The following is a 17,296-nucleotide window of genomic DNA, read 5'->3' as shown; positions in this document are numbered from 1 at the left end:
TTATTAACTCAGACACACACAAACACCACTCTGTACTGGGACGAGGAAGAGGGATGCTGAGTACCAAGATAATTGTGTAATTGAAGAATATGGCCTGCACCTGAAGACAAAGGGGCGGTATAAATGGCCCGATCAGGTGAGGCTAAGAAATTCAATTTGGAATTCGAGCTGGAGATCGCCTATGGAACGTTTGCAGGCAGAGAACCCGGAAGTGAAGGGCAGCCAGACGCGTGTTCGAAGCGCAAAGGTACTGCAGAGTCGTTGCAGCACAAGCGGATTGTGGGAGGTGTTTTCGGAAGGTCGCCGTGGCACTGTTGGGCTGGCGACCTTCTGGAGTCAAGAAGACGCCCTCTCTCGTAACCTGAGGTCTCGCAGACCCTGGAAGAGAGGCATGCCCAGCCGGGTGCAGCGACAGCCACGAAGAGCTGACAGAAGCAGAGGAGAGCACACAGATACAGCGTACCCAGTGAGTCAAGACAGGTTGAATGACTCTGATGCTGTGGTGCGAGCCGCATGCTGAATGCAGGTCGGAGCGATCGCGAGTGAGGGAAGGATAGCGAAGCCAATGGGATTGCGGGCCCAAATGTAAAGTACAGATGAATGATAACTAAGATAACGTGAAGATTGGAAATAACTAATGAAACGTGAATACCAAACTGTAATGAAATTGAAAAGGTCAAGGAAAGACCAGAAAAGCAGTGAACTTTAAAGTGAATGAGAAGCCCGTTAACAGGGTGCAAATCCCCAGCAGGAGAGTGAACTGGGAATTTGCGGCTACGTTGCTTGATATGAATGATCTGAGGTTTTGAATACCGAGCCAAACCAAAGGAAAGTAGCAATGAGTGAATGCCACTTGAATTGAAAGCAGAGAAAAGCATTCCCCGATACAAAGGAACTGTGAATCATTCAAACTAAAGAAAGCAAGCATTGGTAAAGAATGTAAGGAACTCTGCGTTGTAGAATCTGAGAGCAAGCATGCCTTAGCAAGAGCCATAAGGCAAAGAAGAACTGTACAAGTTGAAATTGCGGCACAACTATAAGAGGTTTTGATAATTCAGCAAGTGAATTGTGGCAAACAAGTATTGAAAAAGGACTGCAATAATATAAGTCCAATACCACTGTTGAGCTGAGGCAGTATAACTGTGGAAGAGAAGCCAATTAGGTGTGTTGGTTGCGTGACCTGTAAAGGGTGGTCCCTGCAGTCCAACTATAAACCCAACTAAACAGAAGCAACCCAACTCATCCATATGTTTATGTTTTTTTTTTAAAACAATTTTATTAATTTTATTCAAAAAATAACAACTCAAACCAAACTTACAGTGGATGCATAATGTCAATCACAAATAAACATAAATTGCTGTATTCCAGCCCACTGTATCTCCCCTTCCCTCCCTCCTCCCCAGCCTACTCCCCCTCATTACCAGTCTCTACCTCTTGCGGTGGGGATTCCTCTTCGACAGAACTTATTGGGTCTCCATCATTTGGTCCATCATGCGAAGGCCCGAATAATTCAGCAATCAGTTGCCTCCAACCCGACAGGGTTCCGGCGTCTTCTTCTATCTCCCCTTTACACGCTTCCTGCCATACCACTGTTTCTGCCTCCGCCCACTTCTGCAGATCCCTCCACCACGTTTCCATTTTGGGTCTATGACATGCTTTCCAACCCATGGCAATCCTTCTCATCGCAAGGACATACGCTACATCTTTCAGTTTGCTTACATGTTTAAGCTTACGTGGTCTCGGAAACCCTCCTATCAAACAAGCCCATGCAGTATCCACCTTCATGTGGATCCCTTTGTCTTCAATTTTCTGTGCTATTTCTCCCCAATATCTCTCTATCAAAACATATGCACCATTCCCACATTTTTTTCATTACATATATGGCACACTTGACGTCCGGCGTTTTTAAATTTAGCTATCTTTTGAGGTGTCAGGTTTGCCCTGTGAGTTATATACAACTGTATCTGCTGTAACCTAGCATTTCTCGATACTTTTATATGATATCCTTGTGCTCTCTCCCACATCCCATCACTCATCGGGGCCCCTACTTCTTCTTCCCAGTCCAGTCTAAGTTGCACCACCTCCTTGCCCTCTTGGGACATTATCATTTCATATAATCTACATCATTCGTGTCCGCCTTCTGCTAGGTCATATATCGTATCTATAGTGGCGTCCGGTTCCTCCGCCAGTGCCACTTCAGACCAGGTATCTTTAATTCGTTGTACCACCCCGTGATACGTAATGTATTGCCCCACACTAAATCCCATTAGTTCCACCAGCTCCCCAAATTTCAGTATCTTCCCCTCCTGCCACACATCCCCCATCATTGCTATCCCCACTGGTTCCCAGTGCTTCCTAATCATTAACCTCAGTTGCTTTTCTCTTCCCACCACGGTGACCAATGGGATTTGTGGGGAGCACGGGGATGGCTTTTCCATTAACCGGCACGCTCTTCGCCACATCCCCCACCCAAGGCCCATCATCCCCAGGCGGCCTTCCAACACCGATTTAGGCAATCATATCATCTCTTGTAGAAAGTATGGGGCGCAGTCCTTCTGAAACAGCCTGTGTTCTAAGGTAGGTTCATCAGAGAGCCATTTGGCTACGTATTGTAATTGGCTCGCTACATAATAGATTTCCCAGTTTAGTAATTTAATGCCTCCTTTCTCATATGGATTTTGTAATTTCCACAGGGCTACCCTGTTCCTCATCCCGTGCCATAAGAATTCCCTGCAAATGCCGTCCAGCCTAGCAAAGAATTTCCTGGGTATTGAGTATGGGATGTTCGCGAAGCAGTGCAACAATCTGGGCAGCGCCACCATCTTGAGCATTGCCCCTCGTCCCATCATTGCCAAGTGGAGCTTCACCCAAAACTTCATACTACTCTCCAGTTTCTTAACTGTTCTTTCCGTGTTATGCCTATGTTCAGCTTCTACCGTGTGATATAGGTCTACCCCAAGATATCTGAATGTGGTAACCTCCCACGGTATCTGTAGGACCGGCAAATGCTCTAACGGGAGCCCTCTATATCTACCAAACGGGAACATACAGGACTTACTGGAGTTCACAGCTATGCCTGATAGTTCTGCAAACCTCTTAATCACTTCCAATATATATTGGAGGTTCTCTTCTGGGAAGCGCAAATACAGTAACATGTCATCTGCATACAATGAAAGAAAATGTGGTGTCTCCCCAACGACAATACCTATTGCATCATATTGCTGCCTTAAATAAATCGCCTGGGGTTCTAAGGCTAAGCTATACAGCATGGGGGACCATGGGCATCCCTGTGTAGTACCTCTACTGAGTTGCCATCTTTCAGAAACTACAGCTCCTGTTTTCACTCTAGCTAGTGGCGCGCTGTATAACAGTTTGACCCATTTGAGATATCCTGGTCCCATGCCATAATTGGCTAAGGCCGCCGTTAACCAGGGCCTTTTGACCGAGTCAAATGCCTTGATCGGATCTAATGATACTATCGCCATCTCACCTGCATCTCCATTAGCATGTTCAATGACTCGGTGGAGTCGCCTAAGGTTATTTGAGATGTTATTATTCGGGACAAATCCTGTCTGATCGGGATGTATTAACTTATTGATGACCTTCTTCAGTCTATTTGCCAAGACCGCTGTTAGAATCTTGCTGTCTTGGTTTAACATCGACAAGGGCCTGTAAGAGCCACAGTCAGTACCAGACTTATTGGGTTTGGGAAGTGGTATAATAACCACTTCACGTAAGGATTCCGGTAATTTCCCAGCTTCATATGCTTCGTTAAGCATCTCCAGCAGCGGAGGGAGTACCTCTGTTTTATATGCTTTATAGAATATGCTTGGGAGTCCATCAGTTCCCGGGGTTTTGCACGTGGGCAGCTGCCTCACTAACTCTTCTAGTTCCTCCAGGGTGATTGGGGCATCTAGCTCCTCCCTCTCCTCTGCACTGATCTGGGGTAGTCCAATATCTTCCAATGTATACCCTATCTCCTCACTGTTGCTTCCTGTCTCATCCCCATACAGGCTTCTATAATACTCTGAAAATTCCTGATTAACCCCCTCTTGTCTGTCTGCTATGCTCCCATCTTCTTTCACTATGTTTCTAATTGGGGGCCTAGGAGTCTCATTTTTATATAGCCATGCCAGGACTCTACCTGGTTTGTCTCCTTCTGCATGTTGTCTCTCGATATACTTTTTATAATTGAGGTTGCATAATCTATCCCAGTATACTGCACATTTCTGTTGCAGGCCGAGTACCATTTCTGTGTCTTCCTTAGTATTACTACCCCTTTCCGTCACCCTTTCTAGCTCCTTTTCGGCTTCCTGCAACTCGGTCAGGATCCCATCCTGCAGTCACCTAGACTTGGCTATGGCAATACCCCTCACCACCACCTTGAAGGCTTCCAAGAGTGTGCCCGCTGTCTTAACACTGCCAGTGTTTATCTCAAAATAACTTATTATTTCCTCTCGCATATCCTCCCTGAATATGTTGTCTTTCAGCACCTCTGCACGCATTCGCCATGTGGGTATCCTTCCCCTCGGGGGTCGGTATTGCCACACTAACATCAATGGCGAGTGGTCTGAGAGGACCCCTGCTTTGTATTCTGCATGCGTTATTTCAGTCATTAGTTCATGCGTGACAAACACATAGTCTAGTCTAGTATATAGGCCATGAGGGGCCGCATAGTGTGAATATTGTCTATCCTGCGGATGGCGTGACCTCCATGCATCGTCCAGCCCAAAATCTGCCAATAATGACTGCAATGCCTTTGCAGCCAGAGTGGGTCTGTCTACCTTAGCGTCTGATCTATGTTTGGGTTTAACACACAATTAAAATCACCCCCCCACAGCACAGCCCCCCCCACACACTACCACTGAGTTTACCACACAGGGTTCTAAAGTACACAGCCGTGTCCTGATTCGGGGCATAAGTATTTACAATACATATCTCTCTATTTTCCACCAGCCCTTTCATAACCACCATCCTGCCATCTGACTCAGCTGCAGAATGCAACAACTGGAACGGGACATGTGGGGCCATCCATGTAATTACCCCTCTTGCGTAGGCTGAGTATGCTGCCCCTACTACCGTCCCTTTCCACTTCCAATTTTTCTTGCGTTAAATGAGTTTCTTGTAACAAGGCTATGTCCACTTTCTGTCTGCGCAGGTACATCATAACCTGGTTTCTTTTCAAATAACTGTTGAGCCCCCTGACATTCCAAGTAACTATCTTAAGGTCTCCCATGGTTCATATCTTTTGTCCCGGGGTGTAGGCTCATACCCCAACTGTACACCCTCCCCAACTACAAAAAACCACTGCACACAACCCCTTCCCTCCCCCCCGACCCTACCGCAACCCCAACAGGTGCCCAGCTCCATCCCCGGATCTCAGGCTCCCCCACGTTTGGTTCTACCTTGGAACACTCAGGCCAGGACCCTAGCAGGGTGTCACCGCACTATCGGTGATCTACCTAAACTCTAGATGGGGGTATATGGACTAGCTCTGCGAGGCTCCCTAACTTATCAATAGTCACTGTGCTCACGGATCATGTTCCTCTCCAACCTGTTCATGCCAGCCCTACGCTGCATCAGTTACTATAATCAAGTTCCATAGTCATAAGCCATGACACCTTCAGGTGCCCCCCCTGCACATTACTTATCTCTTCCTTCTCCTTCTCCCATCTGGATGCCCGACTCCTGGGGGCAGCTTTGCATGTCGAGCCACCCCATAGCTTCTTCCGGAGTTTCGAAAAACAAGGTTCTGTTTTTATGGAAAACTTTTAGCTTCGCCGGGTAGAGCAACATGTACTTGTGGCCCGCTTCTCGCAGTCTTCTCTTGACAGTCCCAAAGTTCATACGGCTCCATTGCACCATCAGGGTATAATCCGGGTAGGCAGTTATGTTTTCTGTCCCTCTTTGTATTCTTCCACCCTTGCGGAAGTGTTCAAGGATTCTTTCTTGATCCCGATAGTTGAGGATCTTAGCGATCACCGGCCTAGGTGGGTTATTTATTTATTTATTTTAATTCTTGTAATGCGCCAACATGCCCGTAGGCCTCAGGGCGCACATAAAACTGAACAAACAAACAAACACACATGGCAAAGAAGAAAGAGGTGTCAAAGAGTTATTCCAGATTGAAGTAGTGGGTTTTTACAGCACGTTTGAATGCAGTGTAGTCCTGAATCTGCCGCATCTGGGCTGGGAGTTTGTTCCATAGAAGGGGACCTTGAGCGTCAAGAGTGGTACTTCCAAATTTGGCTGTCCTGTATTTTGGATGCTTGAGAATAGTGGCAGAGGATGAACGAAGGTTCCTCGCGTTAGATTTAATGCTAATGCGGGCTGACAAATAAGTGGGGCTACAGAGGCTGAGGCATTTGTGGGTTGTGGTCAATATCTTGTGCGTTATCCGATGTTTAACGGGAAGCCAATGAAGTTTTTTCCTAAAGATGGAAATGTGTGTACGACGGGACTGATTGAAGATATTACGAACAGCATTGTTCTGAGCCACTTGTAATGATTGGATATTGGAGGCTGTGGTGCCCGCTAGGAGGCTGTTGCAATAATCCATTCTAGAATTGATCAGTGCAGTGGACAGAAGGGCACAGTTTTCTTCCGAGATGAATGGTCGAATATAGCCTATTCTTTTATTTATAAGACCGCAGCTAGATTTAATGCTGGAGACATGGGACTTCATAGAAAGTTCTTCGTCAAGAACGACGCCTAGGGTCTTGACTTTCTTCTGGACGAGAATGGTATTGTCGGCAATGTGGAAACTAGCATAGTTGGAGTCGAGTTTCGCCCGGGTGTTTTTAGATGCCACGATGAGGAGTTCAGTTTTTTTGTCGTTCAGGGCAAGTGAATTGCAGGCCATCCAATCTTGTATGGCTTTGTATATTTTATTGATGGTTACTGTATCGCTGCTATAGGCGCCACTTAGCTGTATGACCACCTGAGTGTCATCAGCGTAGTTCGTGTATTGCACTCCTAATTTGTTTAAGAGGTCAAGAAGGGGACGAATATAAAGATTGAAAAGCAGAGGCGATAGGCAGGAGCCCTGAGGAACTCTGCATGTCTGAGATATTGGAGAAGATTGATTATCGCCAACACAGACCCTCACCATTCGGGGACCCAGAAAGGAAGCAATCCATCTGGATGCAATTACGGAGCAGTTGGCGACCTCCCCGAGCCTTGACACCAGTAAGCTGTGATCAACTAGGTCGAAGGCTGTGGAGAGGTCTAATAACATGGGCAAAGCAGCTTGATTATTATCAGCTATGCTAGCTAAGGTAGATTTAAGATCTAGCATTGCTGTTTCAGTCCCGTGACGAGCCCTATAGCCCGACTGACGGGTACCCAAGATGTTATATTTTTCGACATGGGCTTGTAACTGTAAATAGGCAAGTTTGTCAATTATCTTGAGAACATATGGCACATTGGTAATGGGCCTGTAATTGTCGTTGTTCGCTGGATCAAGATTTTCCTTTTTCAATAAAGGTGTGATCCACGCTGATTTTAGCAGTTCCGGTACCAGGCCCTCATCAAAAGAGAGATTGACCAGTTTGGTAATCCATGGAACCAGAGTTTCTAAGGACTCCTTAAGAGTGCTTGTGGGACAGTCGTCAGCAGGGCAGGACAGGACATGTCTTTAAGGTCCTTTATGATTTTGAGTACTTTATCCTCGGAGTAGTGTGTGAAGGAGAATTGAGGGATGTTGTTTTCGCAGGTATTGGCCGGAGGTGGCTTCCTCGTTAGAGCCCTATGCGCCCTTTACACCGCAAACCCCTGGGACAAGACTCCTCCGGTTATCTCCTGCAGCAGCATAGATTCAATAAACTCCATGGGGTTGGGACCCTCTCCTCCCTCCGGCAAGCCAACGATGCAGATATTATTCCTCCGGGCACGTTCTTCCGCCTCCTCCGCCCTGTTCTCTAGGTTGCCCACGCGCTGCACAAGGGCGTGAAGTTCTGATTTGTGTGAAGCACAGTCCACTGTGTTCGGCCCCACCTCTTTCTCAAGGTTCTCAGTGCGCTCCGCCAGTGACCTGACATCTTGTCGGAGAAGATTCACTTCCTCTTGCACCGCCCCAACTTTGAGCTACAGCGCTTTTTTCAATTCGGTCGCGGCCATTTCAAGCTTGGTCTCTGTAATGATTTAGAAATGAACTTGAAGGACAAAAGAGTCTTAGCCAGAAAGTAGTTTGTTTGGACTAAAAGAGAGCCCAATTCTTTTATTAACTCTTTCTCAATCTTTTCTCTTTTCTTTAGGTATACTGAAAAGGATACGTCTTTCGATTGTCTTTGCCAGTTCAAGGGAGAGGATTTTCTTTGATAGCTGTAGGAAAAACCACAGGTAAGTTCTTTATGTTCTTGAAATTATTTATATTGTTCTTTGTTCTTTTTCTTTTCCCTTCTTCTTAATCTGAAATTCCTCTCAACCTCAGTTCTTCTCCATCCTTTCTTTAATAAAGATATTGTTTCCCCTCTGTTAGTTGGTCACAAACGTTCATTCATTTGTCTCTAGAGTAGTTAGCCCTCTCCTGCCGCTTTCTGGGATTTTCTCTCTTAAACAAGATATTCTGTTGTGGAGCATCAGCATTTCTTGCCTCTGATTGTACATTATTAAATGTTCAGAGCACGTAATTCAACTCTTCTCTGTTAAATATACATTTTAATTCCATCCCTCGGTTTCAGCCTCAAATTTCTTTTCGGTCGTACACTCTCTTAAGTGTGGGTCTTACCCGCTCAATAGTCTTTAGCTCAGAGCACTTTTTACTCCGTTTTCCTGAATCAGAGAAAACCCCGCTCCTACCTTCCTGTTCACTCGGTAACACGTTGCAGGCGTTGTTCAGCGGCTGCCCGGATCCTGCTGCGACGCTGGTTTCCGCCTTACTTCAGGGATAACTCCGCTTGGATGTATGGATGTACGGCGCTGCTGCTTCCAAACCTCATAAAGACGAACACAGTCGTCTTATATATTTCCTCTCGTCATCGGGCGCAACGGCGCCAGCTCCTCCTTTAAACTCACAGGGTAACAACGGTCACCTCTTTTCTTCCGACGTCCGGCTGAGCGCAACGGCGCTGCCGCTCTGGATACAAACACGGCGACAACATACGCCTTTGTTTTTCTCACAGGACCACCTTCCTCGAAAAAAACGCAACGGCGTAACTCCTTCAACAATGTCCTTTTTTACTCCTCACCCTTCGCTTTCCTCAATATGCCCCCATCAAACGGTCTTCTGCGGACTCCTCCGCCTCCTAGCAACGAGATAAACATCAACAAAGGACCGTCAACAAGCGTAACTCTTTCTGGAATTGGCCAATTAACCTGTCAGTCTTTCTCTCTAGCTGGCGAGCAACCTTAACCCTTTGTTGCCCTGTTTGACCTGATATTGCCAGAGCCCTTGCCTGATTGCATCTCTGCTGTCTCCTTTACATCAGATTTGTCACAGTCTCCCAAGCCACCTTCAGGTCAGCGATCGCGGCAAGGACCTCCTGGTTCGTGCCCATGGTGGCCAAGCTCCCAGTGGGGGCCCTGTCCATGCTCCTGGCCCCTTCCGGGCCGGGCGGTGTCCTGGCGTATTCGTCTAGCATAGGCTGCTTGCCCTTCAGTCTTGGAGGTTTGTTGGACATGGCACTGCGGCTAGAATTTGTAGGCGAGCACCGCCACTTGCGGTTTTCAGCACCAACGGGGCCAGACTTACGTTATTGCTTGAGCCCAGGGGGGCCGTCCCAGGAACATCCCAAAACTACCTCTTAGCTGCAGGTATGGATTGTGCCCTCCCACGTAACCGTGTGGATCCCCTCTCCGACTCTGCTAGCGACCTCAGGGCAGCGGGTGCGTTGGCTGTATCTCTATGTGATTTATGCCGCTCAGTGCCCAAAACATCTGGGCCCAGCCCGATCATGTCAGGGTTGTCCTCTGGCAACTTATCTTATTTCCAGAATGGACTGTGTCCTCCCATGTGACCATATGGGTTCATTCCTTCCTACCTCGGCTCCTGTGGTGTTCAAGTTTTGGTGGGGACCGTTCAAAGTCCCATGGAGGGTTAGTGTGTGCACTTCCGTGTTGTGGGCATTTCGATGTCAATTCTGCTCAATGTGACGCCCTGTCGTGCTTCCGCTGGTCAGGTAGGCCAGCTCATGTCCAATCTGGCACAGTATATAATTAGCCCAGGGTGTCACGATTACTTGGTCTCGGGTGTCAGGCCATGCCTATGGTCCCCGCAGCATCCATCTTCATCCTGGGCCTACCGCCCACCGGGCACATTAGCTGGCCAGTGTGTTCTCCCCTCTACCATGGAGTGGGGGAGCGCGTACTTTGTTGCAATGCCGCCAGCGCTGCCCGAGCGAGGGGGCCCTGTGCCGCGGCGTCTTCTCCTCTGATCCGTCTTACGGTGTGCGTACCGCAATGCCTGTTTCTTGCAGGTCCCGCACCATGCAGTGTGCTGCTTCGGGCCCTTTTCGTTAGTTGTGCGGCCGAATCAAAGATCATGATCGGTCCGTTGTCCTAGTGTTGTGGGGGTTACAGCTGCCTCGTCGGGTCCCATTCCAGTTTCGTTCTTCAATTCACCTCCCCCTGGCAGTGTGTGGGGGGGAAGCTATCTTGCCTTACAATGTGTGCACGCCCGCACTTGCACCCCTCTCATGTACGTTCCTAACGTGTGCAGCTGGTTTAATAATGTTCTTGTTTAGGCTCCGTGGAAAGCTAATCACTTCTGCCTGCCAGTGCCATATGTAGGCAAGCGCGTGCCAGGCAAGCCTTCATTATCGTGTGCTTTTCTCACTATATATGGATCTTGCATCCGCCGTCTCACACAGCCTGGCGCCGGGTGCCTCTCTGCTATTTGCCGGCTTGTTCTTCTCTGCTGCAGTAAGCTTAAAGGCTCGCTCTGCCAGTCCCCGCGTGACAACCTTGTTTAGGTAGTGCGTTCCTGGACACTCATGTATCCACAATGTTGCACTGCCTTTGTTCAATGGCAGCTGCCCGAGCGTCTTGGGGCCAGCCCATCTGCCTAGTCCTGTGAGGTTATGGCAACAGTGTGTCTTCAGCGAGGCCCGGCTCCAGCAGAACCCAGCCGTGCCTTCAATCGCCTGCCTCAGGGATGTTTATGCGCTGTAGCCATCCAGCGAGTCCTCACACGGTCCTTGTAATGCCTGTGGGTAGTGGACTCCTGCTGTGCCCTGTTGCACGTTTGGGCCCCGCCTTGCACTCTGTTTAATGCACCTTTCTGCAAGGGGCGCCTCCGCCGTGGATTAGTGCAGTTCGTTACAGCAGGGGGTACGCTCCTCTCGGGTCAGCAGTTCGCCCTTTGTCTTCAAGCGTCCGCCATTTTCTTTTTTCCTCCACAGTATATTCCCCGCAATTTTCTTCGGTTTTCTTTTAGTCTGCTGCTGTAATCCTTACGCGACCATGAGGCTTATTGTGCGGTGCACCTTCACGCATTAGATTCTTCATCATCAGGAGAGTTCCTGTTTATATTTGTGCTGTTATAAGTCGGATGCTGTCCGGATCGGCGGGAGCCTCAGTGAACCCACGTCCTACTACATGGCTCACTAGCCACGCCCTCCATATGTTTATGGTTAACTTATATTATGAACTGAAAGAGCTGAACTTTGTGATATTGGAAAAAAACACAGAAGCCTGACAGCTGGGAAGAATCCAGAGGAATTGTGCTGTTGTGATAACAGTGAGAGACTTGAAAGCTTGGGGAAGGGAACCCCTTTTGGATTGAAAGTGAACTGTCTGGAATCCTGGGGAGGGGGGATCCCTTTTTAAAACCAAGTGCTAGAAGAAGCTCTGAATGTTCGTTGGAACACTTTTCATTTGATGCTGACATCCCTAGACAATTTGAACAAATAGATGTGAGGGCAAGTATAGGTTTTGGACACAGACAGACATTTATTTTGGACTTCCTGACACAGACCACCACTAGTTTAATTTAGGTTGGGAAATCCCACCTTAGCATAGGGCACGTTAGTCCTTATCCCAACATTATTGTGATTTAAAAAAAACGTTTGTAGCCCAAACATTCTTCAGTTGTCTGTGTCTACTTGCTGATGCCTTCACGTATATTACACTTCTGCAACTATGCAAACGATTAAAGCCAATGACGATTAAAGCTGTCCGAGGCATAGGTTTGTGCAAGCGGACTACTCACATTTGGATGTGCTCGACTTTTCAGATTTTGGTCTTATGTTTGTGCTGAACTATTGTTTAATGATAGAAACGGATGTTGCAGGAGATCTGTTATGGCAAGTTACCTAGAATGAAATATAGATTCTTGCGTATTAGGTTTCTCCTTGCCAAAACAGCTATATCATTGCAAAGGAAACGTCCCAAATCACTAATTGGAAATCTGCCTGAAATATTTAGCTTGGGCCCACAACGATGAAGATGCCTACATTGCACTTCTACAATCTACAGGTCTCTTAATAGACATTTGGATCTACTATCCTGCACATCTGCTATTACGTAGGAATTCCACTCATGCAAGTATTATGCACTATACCTGAGGCATGTATAATGTGTAGTTCTATTTCAAGCAATTGCCCCCACAGGACTAATAAAGGCTTACCCTCTACATGTGCAAAGCCAGATCAACTAGATGTGTCGATGCTTCTCATTGGAGAAGTGCAAATGGTAGAAATTCATAGTACTTACACAACACATGTCTGGCTGTTTGCTTGCCAGCCTGCCCATCTGCGCTGCAGCCTTATCTATGTTTTCATTTATATGGACAGCACCAACAATGCATGTTCCAGAAATCAGCCAGTCCCATTTGCACAGCCAGGATGTCAAGTTTGGTCTAGACACGCTGTTTATTCCAGTAAACCATGTTCTATTTACACATAGGATGGATGGCAAAGGGTTCAGTGGAGCAAGGGATATGGATAGACAGGGGCGTGAGAAAAAACATGGTCAACTGAATCACACTTCCCGAAATACTACTAAATATACTAAGTTGTTCTATTTTAGAAAAGCCTTTTCAGTACGAAACACAGGCAAGGAACATCACAAGCTGGTTCATCGAAATCAATGCAAGACACAGCACTCGCTATAAGAGAAAATGTTCTCAGTGACTCCTTTATAACATGCTGTGGCAAAACGCACCCAGCAAAACATTTTCTGACAATGTACAGTCAGTCGATAAAATGTAATATGCTGCAGCTCAAAGTACGTTAAAAAACACAATGAATTGAAACATTATTCAGAGCTGACAAAAATAAGTAAAGGCTAAAATGTCAGGCATGACCTACCATTTCAAGTAGACTCCTGTGAAAATACGGCTCAAGCTTAGATGGAATGGTCCAATGAAAGTCACTGCATCATGGAGTAACTGACTTATGAGCGGGGAACCTCTTTATTGTATTCTTTAGGCCACTGTAATGCAGCACAAACAAGTGGAAAAACCATCGAAGTACCATGCAGTACTGTAACAGAAGAAGCTCTTAAAAGAAGCATTCTCTGCCCAACGTACACAGCTACACTAGATTTTAGTGGGTAACAATCTAAGAGCTTTCACTATGCCACACGTTTTGCAATATGGAGCAGCTGATTGGCACAATGGCACCTCAACATACTGCTTGCTAGAAAAAGTCTGGCAGAGAGCTATTCGTGGATTTACTCTGGCTGTCAGTAAAATCTAGATTGTAATTCAAGGCACTGTGTCTGGTGGACATGAGTCTATGGTTGCTAACCAAACTGTCTGACCAATAAACTGTCATGGGCCATCCCTTCTCGTGGAATACACATTTCCACCAATAAGCTACTCAAACCTCCTGTATTTCAGTGGCTTTGTGTTGGAGGGCCTGGAGTTGCCTGCCAAGCCTCTAAACCTTTGAATTGCCCAACAGCAACCTCTGACCTGTGCCCATTACAAAAGCTCTTGAAAGCAGGCTCTACTACTCGTGTAGGGCCTTTCCCTTACATTATTTTCCAGAATAGATTTTTCCACAAGGATCCCTTTCTCTTAACAGCACCAAGATATCAAAGGGTGAATTATGTGCTTTAATAATGCAAATAAAATAGTAATAGAAAAATTGCTAACGCGCTCCCTGCCAGACTGGCCAAGAAGTTACTGAGAACAATTCTGACAAGCCTACTCAATCTACTCTAACCTCTGCTAAAGAGATAAACAAGAAGCCGTATTCATAAAACTGAGGTCATGTTCGGAGATCCAGAGATCTTGCATGAAAAGCATGAATTCACTAATGAGAAATACTGCCTGCTAACGGTTAGGAAGGAAAGTGGTTAAGACGGAGGGGCTATGTGAAGGACAGGCGACTGTCAGACTGTTTGAGAATGGCCAAGGAGACAAACTAAGGAGAAAGATGAAACAATTCCTAAGTATTCACAGATGGGTGGGGGGGGGGGGGTTAAAAGGTGCCTCTTGGGTCCAGTGAAGAAGCCAAACGGAACAGACTGCTATGAGCGCCCATATTCTCAAACAGAGTGAAGACAACTATGGTGAGTTCTAGCAGTCACTACAGCTCCTCCATCTCTTTTAGAGTTCCTATTTTGGCAACATCTATGTCAGCCAACTGGACAGCTTGAAGGCCAAGTGCTCACCGCTGCATGGGCCAAGCCTGCACTTCCCAATTTCGAATTCATAAAGGGCAGACTCAGCCCTTCATTCTTTCGCAGCAGACAGAGCGAGTGCCATGAAACTGGGTAGGAACAGGTTATTACAGCACTTGGGATTAGTAGGAATATTGCAGTTGGGAATGCAGTAGAAAGAACTAGATTTGTTTATTTTATTTGTTGGTAGCGCCCAGATCGGGGGTGTCACTGCGCTAACAGTACATGGTTGGGAAACCATTATGATGTTACATGGTATAGCAAAAATGGTGGTTACATTACGTCATAAGGCAATAGTCAGGTACAAAATAGGTAGGACAGATAGCAATACATTACAGGCATTTGTTAAACAGTATGGTTTTTGCTTTCTTGAGGAACAACCATTATAACAAGTGGGAGAGCATGAATAACTTCATTTTAAGGCGCATCTATTGCTGACAATACAGAGTTTATGTTTATAACCAAAGCGTAATTCTTCAGAAAGATATTTCATGCAATCATATTTGGAACGCTATTTACAAAATGACATATGCATAATCCCCAAACGTGGTATAGTTTCATTCGAAGCGAGTGCTTCTGAATGTCAAATTCATTTTGAAACAAGTAAACAGGCCCTAGACGAAATGACAAGAAGGTGTTCAAAAAGACTTACTGCTGAGTCTCTGAATCATGCTGGCTCTTTCTTCTCTTGCTGGAATTCTGATGTTCTTGCCAACTGTGCAGTGAACTGAGGGCAAGGTGGTCTCTTTTATTATGCCCCCATCTGACTTCTCCTTCGTGTCTTTCTCCTGACAAAAGGCTGGGGCTTCCCACAGATTCTCCAATCTCCCACATGAAAGAAGAGACTTACGCTTACTTCAGGAGCAATTATTTCACAGTCCAATCATTAACGGATGCTGAAGTTATGTTTTAAAAGATACAAAACGTAGGGCAAAGCGAAACGAATTGGCATGCAGAATAAAAAGAACGCTGCAGTTTTAGAAACATTTTTATAGAGCTGAATCTGACATTTTACATTCTCATTGCTGGACCACAGCAGCCTCAAATACAGTACTTGTAGTGAACATTTGCAGTCTGCGGTGAGCCACAATGGGGGTCATTCTGAGTTGGGCGGTAAGGGATACCGGGCACAGGTAAGGAGACCGGTGCCGGTAATCCCTTACCGCCCAATTCCAAGGTCCCTTAGCGGGAACCGTAGAGGACGTGTGGTCTGACCACACGTCCTTTACGGGTCCCGCTAAGGGACCAGGGCGCTAATAACGGGCCTGCTATTCGCGGGCCCCTTATTAGCGCCTTCCCCATTCTCATTGAGCCCTGTTGGGGCTCAAATGGGAATGGGGAATGGTTGGTTGAATGGGGACTTAGCGGGTCCTCCAGGGTCGTGATGCACGGTAAGTCCCCATTCAACCAGACCAGACCCGGTATGGGAGGCAGCCATGGTGCTGATAGCACCATGGCTACCGCCCAACTCAGAATGAGCCCCAATGTCATAATACACACTCTGCACCTAGTCCATCCGTTAAGCATGTACTTCTTTTTCACTAATATGAATACACATAAAAAAACGAATTTCACAGATCAACGTTTGCCACTATGTGTCGCAGGCACAGCTCTCAAAGTTTCCAGTGGCCAGCATGAATAGGCATCCAGTTCTGTTCTTCCCACCCCCCCCCCCCTTTTGAAGTCTGGGACTTGTTTTTTCTTTCCCATTTGAAGTTCAGGTAAACTACAAGTCCCAGAATTCGAAGCAAAAACAGGACTGCATGGCCTTCTTGCATAAGGCAACGGGAAACTTGAGAGCGCTAGCCTGGTAAGGAATATTTGCCATACCCAATGTGTTGGATTATCCAATACCATGCAGCATAGGCAGGACAGTGTTTCTCCATGATGGGGCCGGTGCATAGTGACATGCTGTGCTGCTCTATCTTCACGTTCATATACGCTCGTGTGTGCATTAGATCAGGAGCACTGGTAGTGTTTTAGAGGTAGAAGTGGTAGAGGTTTTAATATGACTTTGGACAGGGAGCAGCCATGAAGGCTGTGTTTCAACTTATCTACTATTACAAACATTAAAACTTTGTGCCACAAATTAAAACACACTGTTCCCAGTTGGCGCATGCTTTATTGTAGTTCGGTTAAAGACATGCGCAACGCTGTGGTTGCACGGCTACAGTAAATATCGCAATGCACCTGAATTCATACGTGTTTAAGCCTCTTCAAAATCAACGCTCTTTCCTTTATTTGGCGGCTCTATATATGTATTCTTTCTATGTAAGGTATGCTGCACTGTGTATTGGAAAACAAGTAGTGGCAATACTTTCCGTGTGCTGTACAGCGACTCTCTGCTTGTGGTTAAGAGACATTTTTCAAATACTTATAAGTATAACGAAACCGCACCAAATGTACCCAATAAAAACACACATCCAACTCAATTTTTTTTAGGAAAGTTGCATGACGATCCATCCACGGGGATTTGTTATAAACGGCAGTGATACAAGTTGCATTCCCCATGCAGACTCCAATAGGACGTGTTTGTGTCACCTGCAGCACAAAAACGGCTGGAGCGATTTACACCAAACATACACAAGACGTGGGCTTCTGGTCGCCTGGAAGAGCTGGTTTTAGCCCGTTTGGTGTTTTTTTTTATTTTTTTATAAAATACCTAAAAATAATGGTCACAAATTACCAAAATGGATTCCTGGGTATTTCGAGCACACCAAGCTATTTG

At 46.4% G+C, this 17,296-nt stretch overlaps 1 protein-coding gene across 2 annotated transcripts in view; it reads right to left on the bottom strand.

Annotated features, from left to right (window-relative positions):
- The window catches only part of RADX (RPA1 related single stranded DNA binding protein, X-linked), a 586,560-nt gene that overhangs the window by 225,633 nt on the left and 343,631 nt on the right, over positions 1–17,296 (bottom strand). For both annotated transcript variants that reach the window (XM_069612730.1, XM_069612729.1), the window contains exon 10: positions 15,221–15,393. In XM_069612730.1, the coding sequence (XP_069468831.1) occupies positions 15,221–15,393 (173 nt within the window). The remainder of the gene's footprint in view (positions 1–15,220; positions 15,394–17,296) is intronic.

Source organism: Ambystoma mexicanum, chromosome 5p (genome assembly GCF_040938575.1).
Source record: "Ambystoma mexicanum isolate Mex_15411 chromosome 5p, UKY_AmexF1_1, whole genome shotgun sequence".
NCBI classification, from domain to species: domain Eukaryota; kingdom Metazoa; phylum Chordata; class Amphibia; order Caudata; family Ambystomatidae; genus Ambystoma; species Ambystoma mexicanum.
This window is presented reverse-complemented; position numbering and strand designations above follow the sequence as displayed.